The following is a 17,718-nucleotide window of genomic DNA, read 5'->3' as shown; positions in this document are numbered from 1 at the left end:
AAAGCAACAATGTTTTCTGTTTAAAATCTGAATGTTCAAAGTAATTAGTAGTATACCAAGTAGTTATAGCAGCAGCAATATATATAGTGAAGCCCAAAGGACAATATTCCCCTTTGAAATGTAGAAGAGTGGAAGTATAATGCAGCTAGAAATGGGAATAAGTATCTTGAAAATTTTACTTAAGTATATAAGTGGAAAAAATTATCATTTGATCATATCTGCTGATTTTATTTGAAAGATTTATCTAGATTTTTCCATACCAGCAAAAAAATAAAAAATAAATCTGTTGCTGTTTCACACTGGAGTCTATTTATCATTTTAACTCTGTCCATATGTCTCTGTCACTCATTTGAACCACATCCCAGTGAAAACAAACACTTTGAAATGAGGGAGATTATCATTAATGAGTCTTAAGCTTATCGGTTTTGTACAACTCACACGCTGCCCAGATTTCTGTCAGTGCTTAAATTTCTTTAAGCTCTGGTAAAGTTCACGGGTTCGATATTTCTCAATGACATCAAATATAAGAGCGAAAACTTTCAAAACGTCACATTATCTGCTTCATTGAATATGTTTACATGGATGGATACTATCCCGGTTGTGATCCCATTTTTGTGTATTTGCATGTAAACATTGTATCCTGAAGAGATGAACCCAGACAGGACAGCAGAGAAAAGTGGTTCAAACTTTGGTAAAGTTTGTTTTCATATCACAAATGAAAGTGATAGAATGTGAAAAAAAAAAAAAAAATTGAGGGCCTTTAGATATTTTTGAGTCATGAGTGTATTGTCATCAACAAAAATACTGTGATACTCTGTGTGCGTTTTTTTTTAAAAGACACCAGTTTACCATTTTAAGTCCAAGAGTTAAATATTTAACCTAGTTGCACACATTTTCACTTGTTTTGAAGTTGGAACGACTTGAGACAGACCAGCAACACAACTTCAGGATTACTTGGCTATTTGAAAACAAGCAGTGCAACTTCAAAAAAATAAGGCACTTGTTCCCAGCATTATGTTGAACAGAATCAGTAGAAAGAGTGGCAGGAAAATAATGTGTCAGTCAGTAAAAGATCACTCCAGTTATGGTGTGTTCTGTAATCAAAGCACATTAAAGGGTTTTGCTGTTAACAGTACTTGCATCAAAAGTGTTTCTTCAAGCCTGATTTAGTTCTGTTCTTGTCCAGCAATCAGAAGAAGGCCTGAATAAGTTATGATGAGGTTGAGTGTTTGAGTCATTTCCCCTTAGGCTTTGCAGAGTGCAGAAAACAGCAATCTTTACGTGAGTGTTGTATCGCCTCAGCCTTTTCAGAAAGCAGGCCGTTCTAAACACAAAAACTAAAAAATGTATGTGTCCTTTCATTCACTCTGTTTTGTGTGAATTCTCCACTACAAACGTATACAATATTGTTCCTCCACTTTCAGCCACTCAGTAAACAAAGACTTTTTCTTACCAGTTGTGTTGTTGCCTGTGCATCTTATTTTCTCTGTTCCACACATAAATCAGGGAGAACATTTTTTATTGAAATGGAAGGATTGTTTTGCCATCTTCTGTAGCTTTCTCATCACTGTCTTTAAACTCTCTATCTCGCTTCTTTCTCCGTCTCCAATCATTTCATCTTTCCTCCTCTGCCTCACTCCTGTATGTTTTTTTATCTCACTATCTCCTCTTTTGATCTCTTTTTCTCTTTTCTTTCTTCTCACCTGCCCTCAGGCTCGCCTCAAGCCAGCGGGACAGGAACCCTCCAGATCTACCTGATCGATGTGAATGACAACCCGCCGGTGCTGATACCCCGGGAGGCCCAAGTATGCGAGCGTGCACGCCCCAACTCTCGGATCAACATCACAGCTTCGGATGCTGATGCAGACCCCAACGTTGGGCCGTTTGTCTTTGAGCTGCCTTCCTTTCCTGCCAGCGTTCGACGCAACTGGACCATTTCCCGACTGAGTGGTAATCGAATGCTGTACATTGTGTTTATTACAGTTAGGTCTCAGGGAATAGACCCTTGCAAGGTAAAATTTAAGGTGTATGCAATAAAGAAAGATGACCGTTCTGCATCCCCGACTGAATTAAACCATAAACTTGATGAGGGGGCAAAACCTCCCTGCAGAAAGGCTGGCAACATGAATCAGGGGACCGGGTTTGCTTCAAGCTGTGAGAGAAAAGTTAACAAAATGTCTCACAAAGCTCGCAGTGAGAGACGCGGGTGCCATCCAGTGTTGACGTACGATCTATCGTTCGTGACAAATGAGATCCATTCATCTCTCTGTCCCCCGAGCAACCGATCCGTCACCTAATCCACCTAGATGGATGTATCACAGCAGTTGTCTTGAGGACAAATCTGATCACATACCTGGATTCTACTCCCACTGAAGCTCTTGTCTTAGCATCACTGAGTGATAAATGCATGCTGAAGGTTACACATTGTAGTTTTATATATAAATTTATATCTTTTACGCCACCTCGCATGCATACATGTCAGAATGATTGCTGTGCAGTTTTTTTGGTTGCAGGTTTGATTTGGTACGTCATTCACTCATACCTACGCACATGATGACATGATATCCTGCAGTAAACAAAATGTCATTTCTCCGCAGTACATTGTCTAATCTCATTTTCCCCTTCTTTTTCTCCTCCATGTCTTTTCCCCTCCCACTCACTCCTCTCCATCTTGAAATGTTTTCCCACTTTCCACTATTTTCTCTCCATCTGTGAAACTATTTAACTCCCATTCTGCAGGTGACTATGCTCAGCTGAGGTTAAGGATTCCTTACTTGGAGGCCGCTGTGTACGAGATCCCCATCATTGTGTCGGACTCGGGGAATCCTCCTCTGTCCAACCGCTCTGTAATCAGGGTCAAAGTGTGTCCCTGCGACAATAACGGGGACTGTAGCGCCACGGGGGCGGTAGCAGCTGCTGGCCTCGGCACCGGGGCCATCATCGCTATACTTATCTGCATCATCATACTACTAAGTGAGTACAACAAAGTGGAAGGACCAAACCTGAACGCCATCCGATCTTATCAGCATGACCAAACAGTTTCATGAGAACATCTTGCAAAATGACACAATGGTCTTAAAAAACAACTTCAGATTGTTTTGCCTCTCTTTTGGCAGGCATGGTTCTGTTGTTTGTGGTGTGGATGAAGCGCAGGGAAAAGGAGCGGCAGGCAAAGCCCCTGCTGATCGACCCTGAGGATGATGTCAGAGACAACATCCTCAAGTACGATGAGGAGGGAGGAGGAGAGGAGGACCAGGTATCGTAAATGCATATGTAATCAATGAAAGTCACAAAAAGTTAAAAGTCGGCAGTGGAGTCTTTGAGAAATGAAACACAAACAAACATACCATTCAGTTAAAATCCAGTATTGAATGTCCCTTACAGAAAGTCTGGAATTTATTGATAGATAAGATTAGATAACTTTATTGCTCACCATCAGGGAAATTAGTTTGGTCACTAAACTATAGTGACAAGTAACAATAGAGGCACAAGTCAAACTAACAAGTATTACATAAAGTCATAAAAATAAATGGACAAATGTATTAAATAATATCATTTTCAATTAATTTAGCAACTTCTGCTCATGGTTATTTTGAATAGTTACTGATTGCTGTTTTTGTCAGAAAATAGTTCTCACAGTTGAAGATTGCTGGTTGTTTTGAATGAATCCAGGCATTTCTGAATGTTTGCTAAATAAATAGAGGATGTTTTTCATATGAGACATTTTGACTTATAGTAGCTTAAGAAGCACAGTTACAATCAGTAATTCCATTATGTGGAATGCAGTCATCATTAATACCATACACCTGTGCTTTTTCTGCTCTGGCATGTTAAAATATCTGTTAAAAACCGCTTTAAAGGAGCAGTGTGGATAATTTAGTGGCATCTAACCCTTCCAAGTAGCATCTTTTTGCCTCAAAGTGTGTACAAGAATGTACGGCGGCAAAAATATGAAAGGCCCTTTCTGGAGTCCGTGTTTAGTTTGTCCCTGAGTTCATTTAGAAACATGGTGGGCTCTGTGAAAGAGCTGTGAAAAAGCTCCTCATGTACATACAAAGGACACATTCTCAGGTAACAAAACACTCTTCATTTCAGGTGATCATACACTTATAAAAACATAATTATCAGCATTGAATTATATTTCTGCCAATAGATCCCCCAAAATCCTACACACTGGTACTTTAAACAAGGCAATAAATATGAGTGAAAACAAAAATAAACCATTGTTGGAACAGGACCTCAAAAAGATCAAGGAACATCATGGAAATATTTCACCGCAGTAAGCCTAAAAGTCTTTTTAAATTGCTCACTGGAGCATGTTTGCATCCATTAATCAAAACACTTTGAGACTACTAAAACCTTCAAACAGAAGTACAGTTTGAACACTCGTCACGGCTTTTCTCTCAAAAACATGTGCTAATGAGTCAGAAGTCAAACTAATTATAGAACAATCCTTTCAAAACAATGTCTCAATCCTGTTCCTCGTTGGCAGTAGTGCTGTAACCCCAGCTTGCAACAGCATACAATAGGTTCCGACATACAAAAGGCACTAACATATGAAAGCTTCCTGTGGAATTCTTGAAGGGGGATAAAAACACCTGACATGTACCTTTTCAAAAACATTAACATTTTCTGACATGTTCAAATTCACATCAGTACAAACCCCCAGATATTTATATAAAAATGGGTGACACGACTTCTTTCTTTTTCAAAGGTCAACAAATAGGTCCTTCCTGTAGATAAAAGGAAAAATCTGTGAAAATGAGAGAAAACAGAAGATCAGTCCGTCTACCAGAATCATAAAATTAACCGTGAACAAAATTCATATCAACTCTGTGGAGAACAAAATATACTTTTCCAAAATGTTTTTTCTCTGACAAATGTGTTTTCCGGGTACAGTCTGCCCTAAAAACAAACTCTGCTGCTTAAAAAAAACAACAAAAAAAACAGCTTGAATTCCACACACAGTTGCAGTCATTCTGCATGATGACTCCTTTTTCTGCCCAGAAACTGTGAAATATCTACTGCTCAGCATCACCTCTTCTTTTCTGATCTTGAATAAAGTAAAAACCTTTCCAACAACAGCTCCAACAGTTTTCATTAATTCAGAAATATATTATTATTCATGCCTCTTTTGATACTTGCTATTTTACACCACCCACACACACCAGGCATCTCGACCATAAACACTCCAATATCAGAAGGCTGCGGTCTGTAGAGGCATATTTTCACTCTGAAACACCTGTATGAGGGGTTAGTGGGAGCATTTATTCATCATCTGCAGGAGAGCAGCTAAGAGAACCCAACAACCTGTTATTTACATTTATAGCTCAACATTAACTTTTATAAATTACTTTTTAAAAGGTTTTTATTCATCACAAATTAATCTAAAGAGCATCATTTAATTTAGAATCACAGAAGTCAGCAATACATACAAATTAAACGACAAACATAGTACACTCAGAATAATTAGCTCACAAACGTATTGCAAACAGAGGCTTTCTGTTTCTGAGAAAACAAGACTGAGCAGATTAACTCGCTAAAGACATCACCTGCTTGATGAGAGCAGATGATGCAGAGGGGTGCACAAGGTTTTAAGTAAAAATGAGTTGCATTTAAGTCAGTGTCTTTTCAGCAGTACCTACTGCCGAATGAGGCAACACAATGATTACTGAGCCTGGGCCCTATGATTTGCAGTATTACGAATGTCTGTGGTGACATTGTGGGGAAAAATTACAAACGATGTAAAGTTAGTTGACACATTTTCCATCACCCAGCAGAGGTTGCTCCGCCAGAGAGTGTAGGTGGAGCTAATGCAGCAGGCTCGCTCTTCAACTCGCTCCTCAACTGACTAATGGCAAACAGACGTCACTCTTTGGCTCTGGGAAGTTAAGTCAAAAACATCGCTGCAATTACTGCTTATTGTCAGATGTGTCGCCAAAAAAAACTAAACAGAGACTTTAATTTTAAGAGCAACCTGACAACCAAGTCTGTAGTGTTTGTTGTCTATACTATGAATTTAATAAGACCCGACAATAAATAGCAGGTTATCAGCCATGCTTGATTAAATGACTGCTACTATTTGTACATAAATTGGGAGCTATTTCAATGTTTTCAGTCATATTTTGGCACTATGAATTGTGGGTAATTCCCTCAAGCTTTGTGTTTCCCAAATCCATGTTACTTGCTAATTCTAATTTGCCTTTTTTAGTCCATAGTGAGTTCACACTGAAATAATGACAACATTTAGAATGAATTATACTTATATCAGACAGAATACACACTAAATATGAGTCAATGTATGAGTGCACAGTTCTCACGATGCACTGCAGAAAAGAAATTGGGGAGCTTCTCACAGCTAGAATAACATTGATATTCCAACATCACACTTTTATGGACGTCTGACGTTGTGCATATTGTGCTATTACCTGTAAATATGAAGCATTTTTCCAGGCTATCTTATGTAGTCTGGATGTGGTACACTGATAAGGTCTGCAGAACTGCAGATTTATTAAAGAGCTCAGACATTAGAAAGCCCAGTAGCGCAGTTTTACTGCGGATCAGTCGTGAGCCCTCACAGATTTAACTGGAACATACATCAAAGTCTGACAGTGTTTGATGGCGAACAATGAAACCTGACCCAAGAATAGTGGTAAAATGAACCTGATCCCAAACGCCGTCCTCTGCAGTTGGAGAAACAGGTTAAAAACAGCTGACAATTAGATCACGATGATTCTAATCTGCATTGCCCAACTGACTTTTAACTTCGTCTCCATGGCCTTAATCCACAGGACTACGACTTGAGCCAGTTGCAGCAGCCGGAGTCTCTGGACCACATCATCAATAAGCCGACGGGGGTGCGCAGGGTGGATGAGAGGCCTGTGATTGCTGAGTCGCAGTACCCCGTCAGACCCAGTCTGCCCCACCCTGGAGACATTGGCGACTTCATCAATGACGTAGGTTGAAGACTGAAACCATTTTTCAAAATTCGTTTGAGGTAACATTGACTTTCTGGTGATACACTCTTTGTGGTTATAAGATAGACTTTAATTCATTGCTGAGACTATTAATGACTTTCAGTCTCATTGATGTGAGTTATACAAAGGGTTCATACCACACAATCTTTTCTCATCAAAGTTTATTTCGTTTTATTTATCTTTAAATATCTGAAGAATAAATTCACTTTTGTCCAGAAATGTATTCCTATCATCACGGGCGCTGGTTGAAACATTTGTTTCCTGTATACTACTCAGTGTCTGGCTCTGAAACAGCATCCAGGCTATGATGGAACATTTAAATCGGTGTGTGAGCCAAATAAGGGGGTGTATATGCAATATTTACAGTCTTACACAGTGGACGTGTTACCATGTTAAAATCACCTCCTTCATTATGTTGTCGGTTAACACCAACAATTGGCCTAAATCCAGGTTTACTACTACAAACTCCACAGAAGAGGAAATACTGTCACTCAGAAGGAGAGTTCTCTTTGTCTTGTCTTTCTGCCTTTAGGGTCTGAGGGCAGCAGACAACGACCCCACCGCTCCTCCCTACGACTCCCTGCTGGTGTTCGACTACGAGGGCAGCGGTTCAACCGCCGGCTCGGTCAGTTCACTCAACTCCACCAGCTCAGGGGACCAGGACTATGACTACCTCAACGACTGGGGCCCCCGCTTCAAGAAGCTGGCTGACCTCTATGGAGGAGGGGACGATGACTGAGAGCGGTGAACGGGGGCAGGGCTGGGGGGGAGGCTGGGCGGGGCTGCGGCGGGGGTCGGGAGAGGCGGATGGACACTCCTATAAACCACAGGCAGGCATCAACATGATGCACGCTCCATGGTAGACATGTGAGGAATGGACCCTTACATGGGCTGCGTTAAGTCTGCTCGCAGCCACCAAGCCCGCAAACATGAATTCCGCTGCAACCCAACTGTATTCTGGCTTTATACTTTTTAGTGGCAAATTTGTAGTGTGATGTTTTTGTTTTGTTTTTATTTAATTTTTTTGTTCTTTCACCGTGCTGGACCCGGATGCCTCTGGGGACGAATCAAGGCGGTCATGAGAGACTTGAGTAGTGAATTTGTGCTTTGATTGATTGTTAAAACAAAACCATATTTTGCTTTAGTCTCACACTGAAGAGAATGTTTTTGGGAAGTTGCTCTCTGACTCTCTCTTTAACTCTGTCAACTTGAATTTCCTTAGAACAGAAGCACTGTCATTTTATAAAGTGCCTTTTGTGGTGTGTTTTTGTATCAGACTCCTGCTATCTCAGGATCGGTTGCCATTCGTGCAGTACAGAGGAGGCGCGCTCTCTCGTTGCACCCCCCCCTGCGCTTCTCAAACCAGCCCTGTCTGTCATTCTCCTCTCCCTTTCACAGTGGTGCACATGAACAACCCTAGCAGCCAGTCCCAGGGGGGAAGGACACAACCAGGGCAGAGTATCGGATATCATAACCTAACGAATTATGGCCTGAAAGAAGCCAATAAGAGTTGTTGTGGGAAAAACAACCCTCTTCTCCAAGGACCTGCTGTTTGACTTTCACAAGCATCACCTGTCAACACAACTACAGCAACATGCTGACATTGTGTGAGAACATTTTTATACATGTGGGGGTTTTATAATTTAGTGGAGAATGCCTGCCTTTCCTCTGTGGACTCATGAGTTTAGGAGCCTTTCTTTTGAGACGCTTGCCTGCCCTGTAAGGTTTTGTGTTGCTTTCTCCACACTGTAAAGCTTATGTAGGCATGATCTGATTAGTCAGACAGTATAAGAAAGTGGAACTTGAAATGACTTGGAACAAAAGTATCTGACGAAGATTTTTTTTTTTGTCGCCTTGAACATTCCCGTTTTTTATAGGCCAACGAAAACTATTAAAGGTGCATGATTTTTTTTCTCCAAATGTTTTACTCAAAGCACTTGTTACTCTGTGGTGAGAATGTGAAAATAGTCAGCTGAAACTATATGAATATACTCTGTATAAAGACACTGAGAAAATAAAAATACTGTAAGATACATATTTTTGAAGTATTGATGACATAAAAGTTGCTGCTCTCTCTAGCTCCCCATTGGGCTTTAGGAGATTTTTGGCCCATTCATTTTTAATACGTGGATATTTATGTTCGTCTTCTGTTGAAGCATATAATTATTTTTTTTTAAGATGCCTGCTTAAACTTTTTTGTTTCAGTTTCGCTCTTTTCTTTATTATTTCAAAAAATGCTTTGTTATACTACTTTTATATATGAAAACAGACCCTTCTCCTCTCAGTCTGACAGATGTGTTTGTCCTGTTGGCTTCTGGCCTTGGGACAGTGGAAGGTTCATTAGCCATGCCTGCTGATAGTTGTTCTATTATTCAGTGTACTGGAGTTCTTTTATTCATTCATCTAGATACTGGATGTGTGCTTTAGAAAATAAACAACACATGTTTTGAAAAAGTGCCATCTGTTTCCAATATTCCCTACATGCATCACCTTCAGGTATATGCTGAGTTATGGGGCATAGACTTGTTTATTCAACAGTGGTCATTTCAGATGTATTGTCACTCATTGCTTTACATAATAATGAGCCTCTGGTGTTTTTTTTTAATTTTGTATATTTATACAGCTTTATCTCTACATCTGAACCCCAACTAAACTAACAAAGTGCAGTACAGTAATGCATATGAAGCAGGAGTAAGCATTAACCTTAGTGATTCATTATTCAAAATTGCATCACTTCATCAACATCAGCACCCGTCTTACATCCGTTTTTGTAACCAGTGGCATGTGTGCATTTGTAATTTCACCATGGACCTGAATTGGAGCAGAGAGTGCACATCAAAATGTATGTCAAATGTCAATAGAAAGAAGTAACAGCAAGTTAAAGTCCGGCAGGAAGCGAGATGTTGAGCAACGATTTTGTGTTGTTGTTGGTTAGAAACTGGGGTATGTTGTAATGTTGTAGAACCCTGTTGCCATGGCACCACAGTTCAGGTTGCTTGCACTGAATGTTTTCCCTCAGAACGTCACAGTTCAACTCTGTGTTGACAGTCTGACCTTGTTGCGTGTAACACGGGTGGTGATTTTGAAGCAATGTGACATGGAATACTTTCTCACAAAGGTTATAGCTTCTCCCTGCTCCGTGGATATCACTGTGCTGCATCCCGTTTGTACGCAAAATCAACGGTCTCTGAACTTTTTGATCAAACCTTGTATTGGATTTGAATATTTCTTATAGTGGCGCCCCCTTGTGGTTAATAATAAACAACGCTGTGGCAGACAGCCACGTATGCCACGACCCCGCACATGAGTATTTACTCCTTAAATGTTCACTGAAACTAACACAGGGATGCATCAGTATTCACCAGAAAGGTTTAATTTTAATATTTGAAATGTAGTTACATAGAACATCTGAACATATTGGCTTTAACTGCTAATGCTATGCCACCTTTATTTGTACGTGACATGATTCATTTGTATTTGCACACTGAACGGTTGCACCTTCTTTATTTTTTACTATGGAATATTGTATTGTTAAGTGGTCAAAAGGGTTGTGAAGTCAAACGGACTCCCCGGGGAATTATGCAGTTAATCTTTGACCCAATTGTTACGATATCGCTTCACTGGCTAATGAAATACCCACTCTGGTTCTTTTATTGCATCACAGACAAAGGATTGTTAGAGCAGTGTGTGAGGTCAGGAAGTATATTTGTGTCCACTCCATTCCTGTGATTTCAATTAGTCAGCTGAAGAGCCAAAAAACCCACTGGGGACTTAAAGGGATTTAATCCTCTGCGGCTGTGTGTCTATCAATTAGCCACACCATTAATCCCCACGGCGTAATCTCATTAGAAAGAGCGCCTTTAATGAGACACCCAGAGAGAAAGCAGAGAGGCAGGAGGAAAAGGAGAGGGAGAAAAATGAGGTGATGGCAAGATGCAGGTAGGCCGTGTGGAGAGGTGATTAGTAGGATGGAGGAGAGGGTCAGCAGAAAGGGAGGGGGCAAAGGAAGTGAGATTCAAACACAGTGGGAACAATGCATAACATTTAGAAAGTGGTTTGGGAGAAAAAAGCTCAAGTATTAGGGAGTAAAACCGAGTGATCCTCGATTTTCCACTGGGGCCAGAAATTCGAGGACAACTGGACAATGAAGACAGGTGGAGGTGAGCAGAGATGGTGGAACACGCTGGACTAGTTAATGAGAGGTGCTTTGATTCCCTGAGTATCCCAGTAATGAGAACATCCAGGAATAAACCCAAGTTAACCTTTACTGTAGTACAATAATGAATTGTTATGGACCCAGCAGAATTGTGGACCCGTGTTAATAAGTGAACCATCAGCATTGGGCTCCACTGCTCGGAAATAATTATCAATTTGGTAAAAAGTCATCTTGGTCATAGCCAGTAGGCAGATAAGGAGATTAACTTCAGGAAAGTGCTCAGCTGAAGTTCACTTGGTTTCCCTGTGGCGGATAGAGGTTAGGAAGAAAGTAAACTCAAGTTGCACTCTGATAAATGTCGTCTATAGACTGAGAGCTTTGCTGCTGGCTTGCAGCCAGTGCCTTGTGTGTTGTAAATAAAGTTCTCTTCTTCAAATATGTCCAAGGCTGGCTCTTTTCATTTCCTCTCCATATAGCTAGTGAGCCTCCTGGGCTGACACTGGGAACAGTCCAATTTGAAAAACACCACTGGATGTTAGTTCTGATACCGGCTGCGTGATCAACTGCTCACAGTTTAGTGTTGATGTTGTTATTCAGCCCAGGATGAGCAGACTCTGCTAGCTCTATTTCTGCTGACACCACTCTGAGCCTCCTGCTATTTCAGGACTCAAGTCTAAAATGAGATCAAAGCAGCAGAATAAATTTCATGTTCCTGCTCTAAGTAGGGGAGAAAATATCTACTGTTTAACGACCAGCCATTTATATATGGATGACTGATCCAGTGGAGACACTTTACTATTACGAAGACATAGTTCCATTATCACTCAGGGCTTAAACTCTAAAAGTGCATCAGACAGCATTTAAAAAGATTTGTAAATGAAAGGTTTTATCACTGTAGCATTTCCTACCAACCACAATTGTTTTTTTGTGCGGAGTACAATTGGAAGGAATTCATGTATTATTATCAAAATAAATATCAACTATTATTAGTGGTAGACAATAACTACGTACAATTCTGTTATGTGGAGCACTTTGCTCATCCTCTGCTGTGTTTAGATATGCTGTATAAATAAATCTGCCGTCACAATAATTACTCACTTTGGACCACAACATTTCAGCGTCGTTACTTGACTACATTTAGGTGGCAACTAGTTACTAGTTATCTTACTAATTACATTTTCACGTTAGACATATGAAAAACTGAGCTAATGGGATGCATCGCTAGATATTAAACTACCTCAAAATAGAGAGTTTTACTATTGCAGTTGTTTGTAATGATACAGTAGACCTACCTGAAGCAGATGCACCAGGATCATTTCATGTCAGCTAGTTCGTTTAATTGGTGATTCAGAACACTGCGGTACAATAGGTCTACAGGTGCTGATCACTAATTACCATACTGATGGCTTTGTTGTACTTACGTGCACCAGTGTCACAGCAAACTACCAAGTACAATCCCAGGACCCTGTGCAGGTATTCATCGTTCCGAGAGGGTGAATCCTAATGACTGGTGGACACAATGAGGCCAACAGTTTTGATTTTGAATGAAATATCTTGACAACTGTTGACTGAATTGCAAGTCATTTTTGGTAGAAATTCATGTACCTGTCAAGTTAAACTGCAATCTCATTGGAGAGCCCTAAACCTTTTATATATCACCATTATTGGACCAAATATATTACTACATGACAAATTCCTCCAACAGCACTAATGTTCAATCAACCTCAGATGTACTTTGTGCAAACACACTAAACCAAAATTGTAGACATGATAAACAGCATGTCTGCTTAACATCAGCATGTTGGCACTGTCATCGTGAGTATATTAGTCGGTAATTATTTGTATTTTGCATCAGTGTGCCTCAGTTCAGGGCTGCTGTGTTGCTGCTGACTCTTACTGTGTTTTCAGATCAAACGCGAGCCAAAAATTCACACGAGTAAAGCCGTTAAAGTTAATTATTTTCAAGTCGCGCGAATGCAAATTTGCAAATTTCCTTTTGCATCCCCCAGCGCGAATTCACGGACGTTCGCGTCTTTGCATTGACTTTGAATGTAATTGCTCCACAGGAATAATTCGCTTCGTGTTTGGTCTGAACACAACATTAGGCTACATACAAACAAATACAAAAACAATCTCCGTCCACACAAGTGTTTTAGCAGCATTTCAGAATTAATCCCCGTCATTACTAATACACCTGGAGACGTATATAATTGTGGTATACTGTATGCAGTCTGTCCCTGAGGGCCAATCTGAACATTGCAGTTGTCTCCATTCCTCAGGACCTTTGTTGATAATATGATCCTACCAAGCACTACGTCTTGTCGCAAAATCTATTATTATTAGTATTATTAGTATTAGCTATAAGGTGCATGTAGGCAGTAGTAGCATCATAAAATGCTGAAAATAAATGCACAACAGCTACTAGCGTAGACACCTAGCTGTGTTTTAAAACGTGTAACAAAGAATTTTAAAAATGCTGCTGACCCTGTTTTAGTTGGAAAATGTTGTGATTAATAAGTCACAAATGTGGGTGTCTGTGCCAAAGCTTCCAAAGCTTCTTTTTTTTTAAACAAAAGAAAATGCATACAAAAAAAATAAACATTGCACACAGTGCGTACAGAATTACATCTGCAAGCATCAATACTCTCCTATTGCAGTAAGTAACATGGGTCAAGTACTATTACTACAGCACAGATGAACTGGTTGCAAATATCTGAGCTGCTATGACTCTTTGAAAGGTGAGATGTGGGCTTTTACTTGAGATACAGTGCATCCGGAAAGTATTCACAGCCCTTCACTTCTTCCACATTTTGTTGTTACAGCCTTATTCTAAAATCGATTAAATTTCCTCAAAATTCTACACACAATACCCCATAATGATAACGTGAAAACTGATTTTTTTTTTTTTTTTTTTTTTTTTGCAAATGGGTGTGTGTAGAATTTCGAGGGAAAAAATGAATTTAATCCATTTTGGAATAAGGCTGGCCTAGTAAAAGATAACGCTGGAGGGCATTGCTGGAAATCCATTATTTCTGGACCAGTAGAACAATCTCGTTGTTAGACTACAGTATATCCTCTACTGTTCTATTTGGTTTTATTACAGTGTGTCTGTAAGTTGCTGAAAATATTTTGGAGGTGAAATACAAAATCACAGTGATTGCAAGCTGCGTCATCGGACCACTTTTACATTATTTAGATAGAGAGAGAGATAGATAGATAGATAGATAGATAGATAGATAGATAGATAGATAGATAGATAGATAGATAGATAGATAGATAGATAGATAGATAGATAGATAGATAGATAGACAGACAGACAGATAGATAGATAGATAGACAGACAGATAGATAGATAGATAGATAGATAGATAGATAGATAGATAGATAGATAGATAGATAGATAGATAGATAGATAGATAGATAGACAGACAGACAGACAGACAGACAGACAGACAGACAGACAGACAGATAGATAGATAGATAGATAGATAGATAGATAGATAGATAGATAGATAGATAGATAGATAGATAGATAGATAGATAGATAGATAGATAGACAGATAGATAGATAGATAGACAGATAGACAGATAGATAGATAGTTTTCGCTACAGCAGCATTATAGGTACAGGAAAGCAATAAAATAACAGTAAAAAGTATTAAATATAAAAATGCACAGTATATACAATAAATAGATTAAAATTAAAATAGAATAATTAAATTTGTTGACTTCCTCTATATAAGTGCTTAGAATTGATGTTGCTGCTGATGCTGAGCAGCTCTGTTGAGGCCAACATCTCTGTGATTACATGCTAGAGTGCAGTGGGAAATCCGAGCTGCACCTTCAGCCACTCTAATCAACTGGATGTAATTCTTCACCTCAGCCACAGGTTAAAGTGCCTTCCCCGGGACACTGGCTACATTTCTAAATAGTAGGAGATGATTCCTTTGCAGCCAAGTCAATCTCGGGTGTCCTTTGGGGGTACAATCAAGTTTCCATTCCTATCTGGCCCTCCATTTCCCTCCATCAGCATCACTTGAGGAAGACCAGCGCTTACCATGAATAATGGATGTATAGCTGCGTCATTAGTATGAATAAATAATTAATTATCACACGTGTGTAACAGAATTAGTGTTGCAATGATGATATTATAGTCACACAACAGGAGGAATGGCTCTGTATATAACGCATAAGCTGATTAGTTGTTGTTTGATATCTGAGTTCTTATACTTGTGTTCTCTGTGTACACAGACTCCTTGTTCCTTCTAAGGAGCATAATTTATACATGCTTTCATGCTGATCCCTAATGAAGGGGTAAAACCTTTCATATAAAATGAATTTGTGTCTCACTGAATCTTGACAAGGACTTACTGAGTTGAATGTTTATTTATTTATCTTTTAGTGTTTCTTTTATTTCCGATTGATAATTTGCAGATACTTTCTGACCATATTTATGCCATGCCACTATCAGTGTTGCGAGGCAGCTTGATTCACAAAAGCACAAAATCAAACGAGAATTCATCTTGTCAGGGTTTGAGTTATGCTCTTGGAACCAACCAATCAGCATCTCATGAGAAATACTTGCAGCTATGGTGGTGGTTCAGGTGTGATGACAGCAGGAAGTGACTAACTGCATTCCGAATCACATACTTTTTGTTTTTACTCTCAGTATGTACTGCAGCTACCCTTACAAAGTATATACTGTCACATAGTACTACAACTACTACTTACAACTTCATCATCAAAATGTGCCTTGAACTTTTCCGCTCTTGGTCATATCCGTATTGATATGTAGCGCGACATTTAAAGTAAAATAAAGAAAGGATTTGGAGTGCTACACTTATTGCTTCACTTCTTTTTAATGCTTCTTCTTCTTCTTCTTCTTCTTCTTCTGCTTGTGAATTGCAAACAGGTGGAGCATTAGCGCCACCAACTCTGTCTCATATTGTCCGCTGCTCAGAGGATTGTTGGTCAGAACAGCGAGAGAAGAATGGTGGCATACCAACATGCGTTGGTCTGCCTGATTGTATGAATTGTATGAAGCCAGTGTGCTTCAGCTGTCCAGAAGTCATGAATTGGCCTTCACTAAAATTAAGTGGTGGCATGCCAGTGTGACAAGATCTTTATCTAACAAAGTACTGCAGACTGTCCTGAGTCTGGCAACCTTGGTTAGTTTGTTCTAGTATGTTTGTTCAAGTGCATATTTGTCTGTGTCAATCACAGGTAATGTCCACCCAACACATTTTGGAGGCTGTCCCACTTTATATAGGAGATGACTTTGTAAGTGTAGATGGTTGTCTCCTGTGGGCTCACACCGCCTGCTGCTTGGCCTGATTCAGCTCCATTAAAGAGGCCAACAGGCTATTAACCCCTGTGTCAATACCTCACAGGTTCAGCCCCGCTTACAAAGCCATTTCAGCAGCAGTCATAAACACTGGCCTTATTATAGTATCTCTGGGCCAAAGCAGAATGCCCCGGTCAACCCCGTAACAAAGGAGTCCTAAAGTCAGCATTAACCCGAGTAGGACAAGGGCAGAGACGCACAGGAAATGGTGTTGCGAGGAAGCGTAATGAACTGTTGCTGCATGTTATATTTCACGGAATCAAGCCTTATTCATTTAAGAACATATGTGGTTACAGTTTGCTGGAGTTGTGCATCGTATAGTGATAAAGTGCAGTGACTGTATCACATCAGTTCATCCAAATCACAGTCTCATGTCTCTCCTCGGAGACAGTTTTATTTATAAGTTCAACACTTAATCAACATTATACAAGGAGGCGCTGAGTAGAGTAAATCTGATCAACTGACTTCTACTGACGCATTTGTCTCACAGCATGAATACAGTGGCATTACAAATGGTAATTTGAATTCATTGGGTTGAAAAAGTCCTGCTATATCACAACCTTCTTATTCACATAGCTATAAGGGTCGTACCTTAATAAAGAATTTCATAACCTTCCAATTCATGTAAGTAACAGGGGTTAGGGGGCCTTTCATTAGCCCCTAACCATCATTAAAACTGAGCCCCTCTGTAAGCATAAACAGGCAAAGACTTTGTAGACTGGAGACTTATCATAAAAGTGCGAGAGGAACACCCTGCTGAGAAGCACTATCAGATCAGTCAAATCCCATTTTGGAATCTGACAAAAGCACCCGCAGCTACGTACAGATGAACAGTCAAACATTCACAGGCATGAGCGTGCCTGCACACACACACACGCTCACTCACACACACTCACACACACACACACACACACACACACGCTCACTCTCACACACACACACACAGGCACAAATGTGATGTAGATTTATTATATAATCTCACCCCAGGGGAAGAGAGCTGACAACACTGAATGTAAGAAATTAATAACAGCCCCCTTTAATAAATATCATGGAAGGAAACAGTGATGTCACTTCTCTCTTCTTCCCACTGGCAGGCTCAGGGTGTTTACCCAACACCCTCAGGTGCAGTGACTGAGACGTCGCTAGGCAACCGCACCATCCCTGTTGTTGCTCTGCCTTTGGCACTCAAGTGGGAGCTTATGTGGACTTAACTCTGAAAGAGCAGCAGTGTCGAGGAGTGGA

General features: G+C 40.0%; 1 protein-coding gene across 2 annotated transcripts in view; it reads left to right on the top strand.

Moving 5' to 3' along the window:
* Nucleotides 1-7,736, top strand: part of cdh4 (cadherin 4, type 1, R-cadherin (retinal)) — a 192,603-nt gene extending 184,867 nt beyond the window's left edge. For both annotated transcript variants that reach the window (XM_069153622.1, XM_069153693.1), the window contains exons 13-17: nt 1,714-1,950; nt 2,740-2,973; nt 3,117-3,256; nt 6,792-6,956; nt 7,510-7,736. In XM_069153622.1, coding sequence (XP_069009723.1) covers nt 1,714-1,950; nt 2,740-2,973; nt 3,117-3,256; nt 6,792-6,956; nt 7,510-7,716 — 983 coding nt within the window. In that variant the 3' untranslated portion in view covers nt 7,717-7,736. The remainder of the gene's footprint in view (nt 1-1,713; nt 1,951-2,739; nt 2,974-3,116; nt 3,257-6,791; nt 6,957-7,509) is intronic.
* The last annotated feature ends 9,982 nt before the right edge of the window (nt 7,737-17,718 follow it).

The sequence above is a fragment of the Embiotoca jacksoni genome, unplaced genomic scaffold (genome assembly GCF_022577435.1).
Source record: "Embiotoca jacksoni isolate LCO1_2020_lvr unplaced genomic scaffold, fEmbJac1.0.p SCAF_1, whole genome shotgun sequence".
Taxonomy (NCBI): Eukaryota; Metazoa; Chordata; class Actinopteri; family Embiotocidae; genus Embiotoca; species Embiotoca jacksoni.
The sequence above is the reverse complement of the archived record's forward strand: the minus strand, read 5'-3'. Positions and strand labels throughout refer to the sequence as shown.